The sequence below is a fragment of the Xenopus laevis genome, chromosome 8L, assembly GCF_017654675.1.
Source record: "Xenopus laevis strain J_2021 chromosome 8L, Xenopus_laevis_v10.1, whole genome shotgun sequence".
NCBI lineage: Eukaryota > Metazoa > Chordata > Amphibia > Anura > Pipidae > Xenopus > Xenopus laevis.
The window spans coordinates 125408410-125424800 of record NC_054385.1 but is presented as its reverse complement, the minus strand read 5'-3'; the positions used below and the strand labels follow the sequence as shown (position 1 = coordinate 125424800).

The 16391-nt window shown below is 39.1% G+C and overlaps 1 protein-coding gene across 1 annotated transcript; it reads left to right on the top strand.

The window, feature by feature from the left end:
• The first annotated feature begins 642 nt into the window (after positions 1 to 642).
• Positions 643 to 16391, top strand: LOC108705562 (class I histocompatibility antigen, F10 alpha chain). The gene is made up of 6 exons (XM_041573574.1): positions 643 to 718; positions 3225 to 3482; positions 3744 to 4025; positions 6023 to 6304; positions 12727 to 12822; positions 16213 to 16391. The coding sequence occupies exons 1-6, from the start codon at positions 664 to 666 to the stop codon at positions 16254 to 16256; spliced, it is 1017 nt and encodes a 338-aa protein (XP_041429508.1). The 5' UTR covers positions 643 to 663; the 3' UTR covers positions 16257 to 16391.

The following is a 16391-nucleotide window of genomic DNA, read 5'->3' as shown; positions in this document are numbered from 1 at the left end:
AATGTTTTTCTTCTTTGTATATTTTTTTTTTTTGATGAAAAATTTCAATAAAACTATTAGTTACAAAAAAAAACAAAATCTAAGAACAATTTTTTTCTGAATATTTGCATTTTTAGACTCCTAATACCAGACTTTCAGCTCAAATAAGTCAGCCAGCCTAGGGTTAACTAAATACAGTGCATAGGGTCCTTGACACTCTGAACTTTAAAGAGAGTTATTTCCTGGTATTCACAGCAAAACGGTCTAAAAATGCTAATTTCTCAGAAACCGCAAAAAACAGGAAATTAATGTAAATTACAGGTGCTCAAAGAAGAACTCTGAGAAGTTTTATGTCAGATCATTTTTGTGGTTTAGATCTCCTTAAAAAGGAATCATGGAAAACTGCACTAAACAGAATGGGACGAGGTCCCTTTTTTTGGTTCAGAGCCATAGAATATGAATTGTCGCTTTAGTAGGTGCAGCCTGTTATGTTATACAAAGTGAGTCTCCTTGGCAGCAGCACATTCTCTGCAGTCTGTGACACCCATTATATACACAGAGCAGCAGGAATGCCTCTTGTATGCTTTCCCTTCATTTCATTGGACGTAATTTGTATCTCTGTCCAATCACTGCAATATTGCTGCTTTATTTGTAAATGAAAGTGAAAGCAAGTACAATGTAAGAATGGCGTGGATTTTATTCGTGCTATTCAGCCTGGGTATCCCAGCAGTGTATTGTCGTAAGTATTATCATGAGATTATTATGTTCTTACTCACTTCTCTCTCAACAACTAATAAGCTAATATACTGCATACAAATTGGAATAATTTGCTTAAATGGCAGATGGCCTGCCTGTAATTCAGAGCTTTCTGCATAACAGGTTAACAGATAAGGGATAGGGATGGGCAAATTTGACCCGTTTCGTTTCACCAAAAATTTGCCGCCGGCGAAATGTTGCTGACGCCCATTAAAGTATATATTTTTTTTTTTGTCGCACAAAGCCATACAGGTTTATGGGTGTCATTTCTGCGGCCAAACAAGGTGAATAAATTTGTACATGCATAATAAGGGACCCTGTATTTTCCTGTAATTAGCCGAGACCAGCCTTGTAAGGGATTTTACTCACGAGCGTTTTTACCTGCGCTCCCCTGCGTTCCGTAGCCGCAGGGGAGCGCAGGAATAGACGCATTTCATTATTTCAAATGGGGCTGTACTCACACAGGCGCGTGTAGGCGCCGAACGCCGGAAAAATGCAGCATGTTGCGTCTCAACCTGCGTTCGGCGCCTACATGTGCCTGTGTGAGTACAGCCCCATTTGAAATAATGAAATGCGCCTATTCCTGCGCTCCCCTGCGGCTGAACGCCGAAAAACGGAACGCAGGGGAGCGCAGGTAAAAACGCTCATGAGTAAGAGCCCTTACAGACAATGAAAGGGGAACAGGTGATGAAGTCGTTAGGGGTAATTGCACCTGTGCTAGTAAATGAGCTCTAACATCTGCCTGATTCAAGCATACAGTTAGGGTTGCCAGCTTTTTATTTGGTTACTCAGGGGGTGGGTCTGCTAATGTCAGGGTTTGGATGGGTGATGGTCTGTGATTGGATCAGTGACACCTTGTGGTAGGGGTTATGATGCACAATTAGGGGGTTATTTATCAAAGGTTTTGTGTAAGGGTGGTGGCACACGCTGCTACTTGGGGAGATTAGTCGCCCAGCGACAAATCGCCTCTTCTTCGGGCAACTAATCTCCCCTAACTGCCATCCCGCTGACTAGAATGTAAATCGTCAGCGGAGTGGCACTTGGATCACTTCGGCTTTCCGAAGTCGCCCGCAGTTTCCCCAAGTAGCCACCACCCTTAGAGTTTTTTTTACCTCGAATGATCTCGAAACTCGAATGGCATCTTATTTAAGGAAAAACCCAGATGTTCTAGTGGAAAACTTAAATTGATTGAGTTTTCCTCGAATCTTTCTAATCGAGTTCTCGATTAGAGTTTTCAGGCAAAGCCCTCCGAAAAAACTCGAACATCAAACAGGCTGTTAACCTCTTCAAATGATTCCAGGGACCTCTGCTATTGACTTCTACAGAACCTTGTCAGGTTTTAGGTGGTGTATTTTCAGATTCAAACTATTTCCAGGTAGGGTGGCCACCTCCCCCCCCCCCACTATAATATGCTATAGAACGGCCAGTTCTAAGCAACTTTTCAATTGGTTTTCATTATTTATTTTTATTCGTTTTTTCATTATTTTCTTCTGACTCTTTCCAGCTTTCAAATGGGAGTCACTGAGCCCATCTAAAAACAAATGCTCTCTAAGGCTACAAATGCATTTTTATTGCTAGTTTTTCTTGTTCATCTTTCTATTCAGGCCTCTCCTATTCATATTCCAGTCTCTTATTCAGATCAGTGCATGGTTGCTAGGGTAGTTTGAACCCTAGCAACCAGACTGCTGAAATTGCAAACTGGAGAGCTGCCGAATAAAAAGCAAAATAACTCAAAAAAACACAAATAATAAATAATAAAAACCTATTACCAATTGTCTCAGAATATCACACTCTACATCATAGTAAAGGTTAACTACAGGCTAACTACAGGTCTGCAACCATAGGGCCTTGCCAAAATGAAGTTCTTACTTACTGGTCTTTAACAGGCCAAATAAGTTCTTCCTCCCTGGACCCCTTATACTAAATGTATTTCAATTATTACAGATGGCACTAATGTTGAACGACTCTGTACATGCCCACCATAAAGTCATTAATAATCGCCGGTATTGCTCATCTTAATTCCCACTCAACTTACAGTGTGTAAGGTGCCTATCTTTGGATCAAAACATAACTCATAGCAACCAAGCAGTGACTGGCCTATTTTAACCAGCTACAGGTAGAATAATGAATATAACAATTCGATTGGTCTCTATGGGTTGCTGCCCACCTGCAAAATTGTCCAGTGTTGATAAATAACCCCCAATGTCTCTGCAGCAAACTGTCCCAACATTTTGTCCCTGCCGCATGATTCAGTTGGCACAATAAAAATGGTGCAGGTGTTGAATGACTGGCAGGTGTTAAGAGAAGAGTTCCTTGTCCCAATAGCACTATGCCTGATCACTATTATTAAGTGCCATTTAGTAACAACAGTTGGTAAGTGGCAAGGCAACTGGAAAACAACAAATATATAAAATATAGGAAGAACTTAACTCTAGTTTTCCTTGTGTCATAATAAAATATAAAAATCTCTCATATTTCTGGTCTCCTAGGAAGTCACACTCTACACTATCATATTACTGTGGCATCAGCTTCAACTCCTGGGGTTCCTCAGTATTCCATTATTATGTACATGGATGGAGTGCAGTATGGAAGGTACAACAGTGACATACGTCGTGCTCAGTTCTACTCTGCCTCATTGAACCCACTCTCCGAGCACTTGGACATGCAGACCAAATTTGCTCAGGCATTTGAGGTGTGGCAAAGGCACAGGCTGAACTTTCTTATAGGAGTTTTCAATACGACTAATGGTAAGTAAAAAGTATGGAAAGAAAAGAAGGATGTGTCTACAGTGCAAACATGATGCTTCTTACATGACTTCAGCTGACAAGGATAGGAACACACAGATTGCGATTAGACGTGAAGCCCCACTGTCTCCATTTCAACCTCACCCAGAGGACCATATTTCCAATATTGTCTATTGACAAGAGAACATTTTTACCTGCATCAGGTCGAGCAGAATAGCATTCAGCTGTTGTCCAAATGGGCTAAATTACACATTTCTGTTGCAGATAATGGAGATATCCATGTCTACCAGAGGAAATCTGCATGTGAGCTGCATGATGATGGCACCATTGGTGGATATCAGGATATTGCCTTTGATGGGAAAGAGTTTTTAGTATTTGATAAGGAGAGAGTGGTGTACATACCTTCAACACAGGAAGCTGTGATGGTGTCTCATCTATGGAATAAGCACTATGATTCAACTAATAGTAAGATGTTCATGGAAATTGACTGCATCGAGCACATGAAGATGTACCTCCCTTACATATCAAATGACCTGGAGAAGAAAGGTGAGGTCTTAGAGCAATACTCCAAAAAAACTTTACTACTCAACTGCTGCAGTCTATATAGGCCTGTCAAAAAGGGCCAAATGCTGGAATATAGCCCCCAACTCCAAAGGGCACTCAATTCAAAAATTCAAAAATATATTTCCAGTCAATTCTCAAAGTTAAAAAATCACTTTTTATTCATCATAAATATTAAAAAGTAGGCATACAGACCAATTGATACTCCGCCTAGGTGGAGTATCAATTGGTCTGTATGCCTACTTTTTAATATTTATGATGAATAAAAAGTGATTTTTTAACTTTGAGAATTGACTGGAAATATATTTTTGAATTCTTAGAGCAATACTGCCTTTAAAAATATGTTATGGACCATATTCTGTTAAAATGATGGTGTCATACTCTGGAGTCTGTGGAGCCCATAGGCAGTTAGGAGGCCATAAACAGGAAGGCCCCATCAGGCTCATGGGTCTCCAGTTGGACAGCCCTGGCCTAGAGTTATAGTCCTATGCACAAGAGTTAATCAAAGGAAAATTTAACCTTAAAAATGAATATGGCTAAAAATGCCATATGTTATAGACTGAACTTATTGCAACAGCCTAAAGTTCCAGCTTCTCAATAGCAGCAATGATTTCTAGCATACTTCTTTGGTTAAGCTTTAGTTCTCATTTAAAGGAAAACTATACCCCCCAAACAATGTAGGTCTCTATAAAAAGATATTGCATAAAACAACTCATATATAAAACCCTGCTTCATGTAAATAAACCATTTTCATAATAATATACTTTTCTAGTAGTATGTGCCATTGGGTAATCATAAATAGAAAATTGCCATTTTAAAAAATAAGGGCCGCCCCCTGGGATCGTAGGATTCACTGTACTCACAAACATACCAACACACCATATATGTTAGGTCACATGAGCCAATTAACAGACAGAGTTGTGTCTTTTGCTTCCACACTTCTTCCTGTTACAGTTAGAGTTGAAGTATTTCTGGTCAGGTGATCTGTGAGGCAGCACACAGTCCATCACAAAATGGTGGCTCAAGGCAAGAGATGTAAAAGGGCAATATTTACTTAAATATATATTAAAGTTTGGTAAGATTCTTTATTATGTCACTTAATATGATATCAACTATCTGTTGCTTAAGTGTTCATTTTGGGGGTATAGTTTTCCTTTAAGAAGCAGACGCTGAAACCATTTTAGGCAGCAGTTGTGTCCCTCTTTTTGGCCAAAAGTCAATCTGTCTTTATAACTGAATGTTCACAGTCACAGTGTTGTATAAGCAGCAGTCTTGCCATGTTTTATAGCTGACACGCTAGTTATTGCAATAACAAAGCATTCAGAGCACAGTGGTCAATCCTATCTGATGCCCATTTGTTTTCATGACTGCGGTATTTTTGTTAAATTGCTTCCAGTCCGTTTCTATGGCAATCATCTGAATAATGCATTTTCACTTGATTTAAGAGAGCATGCATCCAGTTGGTCCAGGCAGTTCCCAAAATGAGTCGATGATAAAGATTTGTTTTGTTTCCTTCCCATTGAACTGGGTGACCAAACACTCTGTAATGTCCCCTTAGCCAAGGTAACTAACACTCCAGTATTAACATAGCAAATATACAGCTGTATTTATAAACCAACAGCTGCAAGCAATTGAGTCCTTAGGGCCCATCCATGGAGTGCTCAAAGTCAACATTTGTTGTTTTGGTTCAAGCTATGTGTTACAATTTTTGCAAGCTTAAAAATGAAAGTGCAGGTTTGGTGATGCATGCACAGTGGATGTTAGATCCCACAAATATTTTAGCTGAAAATTTCTGGCTGCGGGTATACTATTGGATTAATGCAACATTTACTGGAGATCATGGGGGCAGCTAATATGTTGGCAATACAGTATAATTTACAAATGGGCCTAGTTACCCTTTATACCTCATCTTCTTTATATTCAGCAGCCAAGTTACAATTATTTTAAAAAAGGTTTTGAACTTTTTTCTGTCTTTCTGAAAGTTATTCCAAATGTGAAGATTTCCAGCTCAGAGTCAGAGAGTGGTACCAAACTGCACTGCTGGGTGTATGGGTTCTACCCCCGAGATGTGGAAGTGAAGTGGATAAAGAATGTGAGAGATGAGATTTACTCAGAGGAATCAGCAGAGATCCTGCCAAACCCTGATGGCACCTATCAGATCAGAGTCAGTGTGGAGGTAACACCAGAGGAGGGCGCCACTTACTCCTGCCACGTGGATCACAGCAGTTTGGAGAATATCTTGGTTGTCACCTTTGTTCCCGTTGGTGAGTGATGGGTATAAGAGAAAAATTGAACTTAACCCGCCATATGTGAGATGCCTAGTGACCTTTTAAGTTGATTTTGCCAGCATTGTGAACTTAATGAAAATATATGAAAAAAGTGAATGCATAGGATTACATATATTACATATATTATACATATTATACACATATACACATATTATACATATATTATACTCTATTTATAATAGGTGTGAAGATAGATAGATGACAGAAATGGATACTAAATATAAACAAATGAAGAATTATATTGCCATTATATGTAAAAATGACCTTATACACAAAAAACACAGACCAAAATGGTCTGTGTTTTTCTGCTGGTCAGAATGTCCCGGTCAGTAACTTATAGGGAGGGAAGTATTCCACATTGGCCCTCTGGACATGTCCTTGGTGTTTTTCTTGATTTCATAATAACAGGAGGTGGCTCTGGTGTATAAATAAAAACTGGGTAAATAGGATGTGCAAAATAAAAAAATGTTTCTATTAACACTACTTCCTGCTTTGCAGCTCTCTTGGTTTCCACTAGTTGGTTACCAGGCAGTAACCAATCAGAGACTTGAGGAGGAGCCACAACTGTTGCTTTTGAATCTGAGCTGAATGCTGAGGATCAATTGCAAACTTCACACTATAGATTCCTCGCTAGCAGCGCCGGCCATTCAACGGAAGGAATACCACTGTTTAATATCATTCGGCTTTATTATTACACACAGTGCGGAGTTACAATTTCAGTGGGTGTGCTGTGCAAACCTACGCGTTTCGTGTCTAGGTAAACGACACTTCCTCAGGGTTACAATTACATCACGTGTCTCAGTGTTTATATAGGGTCAAATAAGGTCAAAGTGCATATCATTTCGAGACTGAAAGTGCAATAGTGCAATTAGTTAATAATAATGTGTACATTCATGAAAATACATCAAGATGCATAAAATCTATTGTTAAAGTGCAAGTGCTTATATTGTAGATAGTGATAAAATTATTTAATTCGTGTTCACAGTTTATGAATTATATGAAAAAAGTTAAAAAAAAAATTTTTTTTGTTAATTTTACATGAATTCCCATATAATTATTCATAATCAAAGTTATATATACATACAGTGAATTTAATAGCAATAAACATATCTATCTGTCTTGTCTAATTAATTTGTTTAAATTATTATTATTATTATTAATAATTAACAAAATTAACAAAAAAAATTTTTTTTTAACTTTTTTCATATAATTCATAAACTGTGAACACGAATTAAATAATTTTATCACTATCTACAATATAAGCACTTGCACTTTAACAATAGATTTTATGCATCTTGATGTATTTTCATGAATGTACACATTATTATTAACTAATTGCACTATTGCACTTTCAGTCTCGAAATGATATGCACTTTGACCTTATTTGACCCTATATAAACACTGAGACACGTGATGTAATTGTAACCCTGAGGAAGTGTCGTTTACCTAGACACGAAACGCGTAGGTTTGCACAGCACACCCACTGAAATTGTAACTCCGCACTGTGTGTAATAATAAAGCCGAATGATATTAAACAGTGGTATTCCTTCCGTTGAATGGCCGGCGCTGCTAGCGAGGAATCTATAGTGTGAAGACTGGAGTATCTGGGGCTAATACCCGAAGTCTCGCGATAGCTGCGACCAGGAAGGGAACGCTGAACGCCGAGGTGAGCTCCGCCATAACCGCTTCTTTAATCATTTTATCAATTGCAAACTCACTGAACAGTTATGTCCCATGTGGCCCCCTTATAGTCACTGACTAACTCAGAGTTAGAGAGCTGAAAAGCAGGAAGTAGTGTTCTGGCTATTATGTTACACATCCACTCACTCCAGCCTTTATACATTACATTTCTGGTGAACTAATTATATTTCCTATGAATGTTAAGCCTAAAGTGCTTGTATGCCGCTGTTCCGAAAGTTTGAAATCTTTAAATAATTAGAAAAGGGTAGACTAAAGAGACTGTTAGTAGGAGACAGGAAAGAACTGTGTCCCACAGTCTCTTAAAAGCAAACTAGTTCGGTCAGCAGCATGACTAGTGTGAAAGTTTCTATTAAAATATAACTTTTATTACAATCTACCAGTAAAAACGCTCCTATCATTACACACCCACTGCCTACATTGACTGCTGGCAGTGCTGGACTGTGTCCATAAAAACACAAAATTAAAAACTGCATTTTATGGACTTGTGGTGTTAATGAGCAGATTATAAGCATCTGCCCCTGGCTATTAATAGAAAATAGTACATGTAAATTCAAGTGCTATGTAGCAGAATCGCCCGCTCCCACCCTTCGAAAGACAATTTTTTTTTCCCAGAACAATACTGCCTGTCTACGTAGGGACTAGATGGGAGCTAGGTATCCCACAGTCCACCTATGCCAGCCCGACGCATTTCGCCATAAACAACGGCTTCCTCTGGGGCATAAGTGTCACGGATAGTCACAGAAAGCCTATTTAAACTGTTCAAAAACACATGCTCAGCACTTATGCCCCTGAGGAAGCCGTTGTTTACGGCGAAACGCTTCGGGCTGGCATAGGTGGACTGTCTCTTTAGTATACCCTTTTCTAATGAACTAATTATATTAGAACCATTTTTTTATTTTGCACAGCCTATCTATTTACCCAGTTTTTATTTTTACACTGAACTGTTCCTTTAAAATAATGTTTTTGGTCACACAAATAAGGAAATCATAAGATTTTCAACTCTTCCTTGCCCTAATTTGCAAACACAAATTAGGGCACCGATTCAGTTTGGCCCAATCCTTCATGAAAGATTCAGGATTCCACTGAACCCCAAAATATTGAATAAGGTGCATTCCTAATGATTATTCTCTATTAATAACATTGCACAGGAGGGAACCCTAAAGCACCGTTGAGTCCATAAATGAAAAAAAAAGTTGCAAAAAGTCAGTTCGTGGCACTATCACAAAGATAAAAAAAAACAACTAATCAATGGGTATAATAAAGAAATGAAAAAATACTCACAGTTCACCCCTGTCTGTGGGTGCATGTATACAACAAAACGTGAGTTTTATTCAAAAGCAATAAACCAAAAAAGTGGTTAAAAGTTTTAATCCATTTATTAGGACAATACAGTTTCACCTGTATTGTCCTAATAAATGGATTTGAACCTTTAAACACTTTGTTGGTTTATTGCTTTTGAAAAAAACTCACATTTTTTTTTTGGTACTGTGGAGTCAATCCTGCCTCCATGTTGGTTGGGCGTGGGAGTACTTTATATTGCCTGATATATGAGGGTTATGTAATAAAAAGCACAAAGTTTGCCCAGGAGCAGTTACCCATAGCAACCAATCAGCAGGTAGCTTTTACTGGTCACTTATTTAGAAGCAAACATCTTATTGGTTGCTATGGGTTATTGCTCCTGGGCAAACATAGGGGCATGTTTACTAACATTGGAGATAAATATCTGGAGAGATTTCTGGAGATGTTGCCCATGGCAACCAATCAGCAATTAGATGTAAACAGCCACATATAAGTTAGAAAACAAAAGCAAAGATCTGATTGGTTGCTATAAGCAACATCTCCAAAAATCTCTCCAGATATTTATATCCAATGTTAGTAAATATGCCCCTTAGTGCCTTTTATTGCACATGGGGGAAAGTCTTGCTGAATCCATTGCCTAAACCAATAAAGCGGCCATGTTATGGGTACTAGACTTGCCAGTGCCTTGTGCTCCTCAGCCACTAATTCTATCTCGGCTGGTGCAGCAGTGAAGCATGTACAGTACCAGTGTTGTGTGTGAGGTAAAACAACAGACCACAGTTAAACAGAAAAAAAGTCACAGGGAGGTGGGTGTGGCTTCATGTGTGAGGAGAAAACTTGCTTCTGTCTGTTATGATGTGACTTTGAACAGAGTAAACAACAGAACAAAAACAAGCACAGAGAACAAGACAACTTATAAACAAAAGAAATTGCACTCAGAGAGTGAGGGAAGGACACTATGAGGGAATTGCAAAGCGTATACCACAAATGGCATTATGAAAGTGACTCACCCGCTCATATATGCAAGTGTAGGGTACTCTGAGGGAAAATTGTTGTGCAAGTCATACACAAGCTAGTGACTGATTATATAGTGAATAATGTACCCCCTATTGTAAATTATAAGGATATGAGTCACCGAAGAGTTCCATTACTATATATTATGGTCATGGAACACAGACGTGACTTCTAATATCCTCATATGTCTCAACAGGGTCTACATCATTTATGGTACTACACACATTTCAGTGAGTCATGTGACAGAAATGGCACCACTAAGCACTGACTACAAGTGATGACATCTAGGGTTGCCACCTTTTGACCAGGTTGAATCCCGGCAGGGGGTGGGGCCATGATGCAACGGGGCTGGGCTGTGATGCTGCGTGGGGCGGCTCGTGACATCAGGGGCACGGCGATGACGTGGCGATTGGATGATTGCCGCGTCAATCTGTCTGAAGCCTAACGGCTCTCGACAGAAGTAGTCTGGACCAGGGAGGAAGCTTCGGGGTCAAAGTCCAAAAACACAGTACAGACAAGGGTTCAAGAGTAAAGTGTAATCAAAAGTCCAGGCAGAGATCAAAAAGGCAGCCAGCATACAAAACAGTGTCAAAATCCAGGCAAGGTCAAGTTCAGAGAATAAGCAAATATAATAACACCCAGGTACTCACAGAAAATAAGATCTATTATCGGGCATTGGCGCTGTGCCATATGACGTCACTATGCCAGCGCCGCTGCTACCCACGTGGTAGCACTGGGCGCCGTCATCTTAATTTTGGTGCCGCAAGGGGAAGACTCGCCTGCTGGCACTCCGGGTAAGGCTCCGGACCCTGACACAATCATAGCGAATCCTTAGGAAAACCGAACAGGCAGTTTTGATCCTGGCAGCCCTTCAAAACGGACTGTCCTGATCAAAACCAGACAGGTAGCAACCCTACTGACATCACTAGGCACAGTTTTTTAAGGATGATTTGTACAGGATATTTATGGCATTTGTCTATTATAATTGTGTTACTGCAGTAAATTCCAGGTGATAGGTACCTATAGAGAAAATAGAAATGGCAGTACTGTGAGCAGTAAAGAAAAAGGTCAGTGATTTCTAATGTGTCAGCTCAAGAAGTCTCTGTTAGGGAACAGCTTCAAATATCCTAGAGATAAACTGTATTAAAGAAGCTGCCCCCCATCAGGAAATTTCTTGTTGATCCATGGCAAGAATAATGCATGCAGGCCCATGGCATACCTTTCCTCCAGACACTTCCAGCATGGGCTCAACTAACAAAGAGAGTCACAATGAAACCATGCTGCACTGTCAGCAACTGTGCTTTATCAAGGATTTCATCCATTTTACTCATTCCATACATACAAAATTCAGTCGGTATCTCCTCACTGTCAGATCTTTCATCAGTAATCATCCCACCCTCAATGAGGCCCAATTATTAGCCCATTGGTCTCCTGCCTCCCTCCCCAGGATGTGGGCCCTACCAACAAGCAGAATGTGGCCTCAGACACCATTGTTCTACACAGCACACACTCTAGTATACTAAATTCCATTATCTGTCCAAACACAATCTTTCTCTAGTCCACCATTGTGTTTACTTTCTCTCCCCTATGTGATTATTAAGGCTACCTGTTAATGTTTGATGTTTGCACTAGAATTTTAAGTCACCGGGTTTAGCTCAATCAATTGTTGTATTGTGTTTATCCATTTTAGACTAAAAAAAGATAAGATATATACTGTACCTGTGAATAATTTCAGTGCATTTTCCTAATATGTTATTCTTTCAGGTTATATTGTTGATGCATGCATTTAAAGGAAAACTATACCCCTGAACACTGTAGAGGTCTCTATAAAAAGATATTGCATAAAATGGCTCATATGTAAAATCCTCCTTCAGGTGAATAAACCAATTTTTATAATAATATACTTTTTTGGTAGTATGTGCCATTGGGTAACCCTAAATAGAAAATTGTCATTTTAAGTGCTAAAGACCGCCCCCCTGGGATCCTACGATTCACAGTGCACACAAACAAACCAAACATTTTAGGTCGCATGAGCCAATGTGTCTGTTTTTTATTCTCACACTTCTTCCTGTTACAGTTAGAGCTGCAGTATTTCTGGTCAGGTGATCTCTGAGGCAGCACACAGATCGTCACAAAATGGTAGTTGAAGGCAAGAGATGTAAAATGACAATATTTACTTTAAATATATATTCCAGTTTGATAAGATTCTTTAACATGCCACTTAATTTGATATAAACCGTTGCTCAATTATTTATTTGGAGGTAAAGTTTTCCTTTAAGGCCATTCATTAAACCACTATCTATGTATAGGTTTCTGTTTCAATATCCTCCCCTTACATTTGGTGATTTACCATTCACTTTTTCTTTTCTACTCCCAATAAACAGAATCCAACAAGCAACCCTTCTTGTGTATCATCATCCCTGTCAGTTCAGCATTACTCGTCTTTTTGATTGCCCTGAGAGTGTTTAAATACATAAAAGGTATTTATTTAAATCTTAAAGTGTTTTTATATTAAATATAGGGAACAATTTTGCTTGAGAAAATCAGTTTAAGGTTACAGCATGGTGTTACACTTGGCCCCAGTCATAAGGCTTCTGCAAAGTGAGACACAGGCAAGTCACACACTTCCATAATAAAACATGAGAATATGAACTCCAATGTGTTTATTTAATTGCAGTTTTGAGCAGACTTTTCCCTTTTGACATTAAAGTATATGTAATCCTTTAAAAGACGTGAATGTAAAATTGATGAGAGTATTATTCTAAGCACTTTTGTAATTCACATTCATTATGTATGTATTTATTTTAATTCCAAGATATTAAGGGATACATGTTCTGTTAAGTATGTGTCAGTATGTGTCCCTTAATAAAAAAATAAACCATGAATTTACATTACAAAAGTTCTTAGAATAGCGCTCAATTCTACATTTACTTATTTTAAAGGTTTAATTGTCCTTTAACTGATTGTTTCCCTCATCGTTCCCATCTTCTCAGATGGTGACATGTGTGGTATCCTTTAAATAGAGAAACCATTTGTTTAGCCTGAAGTCAAGCAGGCTATAGAGAGGACTGTAGAGTTCCTACATATATTAAACAAAGTCTCAGTTAGAATCCACAATTTTCAGCCAAATATTGAATCCTCTTGAAAAGATTCATCTGAATATTGTCTGAACCCCAATTTGCATATTCAAATTAGTGAGAAATAAAAACATTGCATCATCTGTCAGCAAAAGATTGTTGCAGTTAGTTGTCCAGAGCTGTACAGTCTAGTGATGTGTGGGTCGACAAAAAGCCAACCTGCACCAGCCCCTCACCATCTGCACCTGGCCACCTCCCTATTTATAGACCTGTCCAGCCCCAGTTTGACATAATGGAAGGAGCAGGCATGTAGGAGCAAGTCTATGAAAAGCCTTGACTGGAGGCGTTAGCCGGCACAGTAAGGTTGTGGGGGGAGAGAGCGGAAGGAAGAGTTCAACCAAACTCTCCCTCGACCCGGCACACTTGTGCAGAAGTCAACCCAAATCCACCTGACCCGTAAATGAACCCACTTTCTTAGGGCTGGCCTGTACATCAATAGTATAGGCACATGACAGGTCAGGTTGGGTTTGGTGGAAGACCTAGGGTTTGGAGGTTAGGCACAATGTATACAAGCAAAACTCACTGCAAATACGCACATTTGCTGCATGTGCAGATTTTTACTGCACCTACAATGTACCCTACCTCTATCTAGTATAAGTAATTCTGAAACAACTGGACTTGCTGAGTAATCATTGAAGACGTTTCACTACTCACCCGAGCAGCTTCTTCCGTTCCATGGACTGGTGTGATAAATTCTCGCCATATAAACTCTTCGACTAATCCAGTCACAATGGCACATTGTAACTCTTCAAAGAGGTGACACCTGAAACTCAGAGATTGTGAATGCTGTGTAGTTACTGTGATTACCATCTTGCAACTCCTAGAAACAGGTGAGGGTTGCATGAATGGATGTGTGAAGTGTTCTGAAACCGCCGGGGTATAGACCAACTTCACTATTGGGGCCCTTAAAGGAAAACTATACCCCCCAAACAATGTAGGTCTCTATTAAAAGAATTGCATAAAACAGCTCATGTGTAAAACCCTGCTTCATGTAAATGAACCATTATCATAATAATATACTTTTTTAGTAGTATGTGCCATTGGGTAATCATAAATAGAAAATTGCCATTTTAAAAAATAAGGGCCGCCCCCTGAGATCGTAAGATTCACTGTGCACACATACAAACCACATGTAAGGTCACATGAGCCAATTAACAGACAGAGTTCTGCCTTTTGCTTCCTCACTTCTTCCTGTTACAGTTAGTGTTGTAGTATTTCTGGTCAGGTGATCTCTGAGGCAGCACAGATAGAGTCACGAAATGGTGGTTCAAGGCAAAAGATGTAAATGGGCAATATTTATGTAAATATATATTCCAGTTTGGTAAGATACTTTAATATGTCATTCAATTTGATATAAACTATCTGTTGCTTAAGTATTCATTTTGGGGGTATAGTTTTCCTTTAAGCAGAAATTTGAACATCTAAAACAGAGTCTGGCAAAACAACTACCTGATGTAATGCTGAAAAGGGTGGTTGTTGTTGTTGTACATGCACAGATGGCCCAACACATTTAGAGTAAGGAGAAACAAATAAGCAAACTCACCAAGCAGCAGTTGGAAAAGGATGAAAGAACTAACCTGGAGGCAGAAAGATACTCCTTCAAAGATAACAATGTCCAAATCTTGGATAAATAAGGCCGCTGGTTTGAAAGAGGCGTGAAAGAGGCAATTCATGTCAAGGTGGAGAAACCATCCCTGAACAGAGGCGGGGGCCTTCGACACCACCTGTCTGCTACATACAATGCTGTTCTAACATCTGTACTCCAGCGGACTCCCCACACCAGTCAGTGGAACTGAAGAAGCTGCTCGGATGAGTAGTGAAACGTCTTCAATGATTACTCAGCAAGTCCAGTTGTTTTAGAATTACTTATATTAGATATACCATGACCTGGATGAAAATCTTCATAGTCATACCCTACCTCTACTCCTCAATTATAAGTATATGCCCCATGTTTGCCACATGTTAATAGTGTTCAAACTATAAATATGCTTTTGCACCATTAAAGGTTAAACCAAAATCACATTAAAAATCTCCAAAAAAGTCTAATGCCTTTCATGCTTACCCAGCAAATAATCATATGCCTCCCAATACTTTTTTGGGGGACTAATGAGCGTTAAGATGTTTAAATAAATGTGATTTTTAACCCATAATGGTGAAAGAGCATAGTTATAGTTTAATAATTCGCTATTTTGGTCACTAGAGGGCCTCTATGCACAATCTTTGTTCTCATTGTAGTATACTATAATGTTCTGTCGCCAGGGTTTCCTTTTTTGTTACATGTTAATAATGTGCTTAAGCAGGCATTGGATACACATACAAGCACAATAAAATGGCCAGTGTGCTTATATCTTCTTTTAAAGGCTCTGCATTAGGAACAAGGTGTCGTTAAACATATGTACATGACTTCCCTGTACTTTGCATGCCTTATGTGACATTTAAGGGCTGATTCACCAAAAGTCAGTTTTCCCTTGTGCAAATTTGAGTAAAAATAGGCAAATTACAACAAAATAAAAAATTCCAACATGTGATGTGTGACTTATATTTACTGGGGTTTTTTTTGCATGCATTAGCCTACAAAAGAAGGGGAATTATATTGTAAGCCAGCACCCCATAAATGCACACTATGCTTTCCTATTTATGTTTTAATTATTCAAAGGTTAATCTGACTAAGTATATACATTCAGCCATAGAAGTGCTATATCATAATGAATCATGATTTTTGTTTTCTTTCAGTTCCCAGTGGCCATCAGAGTGTGAGCACAGAGGACGGAGACTGAAATTCCAAATACACTCCTCTACTATGATTTGATGTACAGTAATAAATGCCTTTGGATACGTGTTTGTGATGCTCCTCCCAGCAGCGCTCTTTCAGCAACGTCGCCCATCTTGGCTCAACACGGCAACCTGCCAAG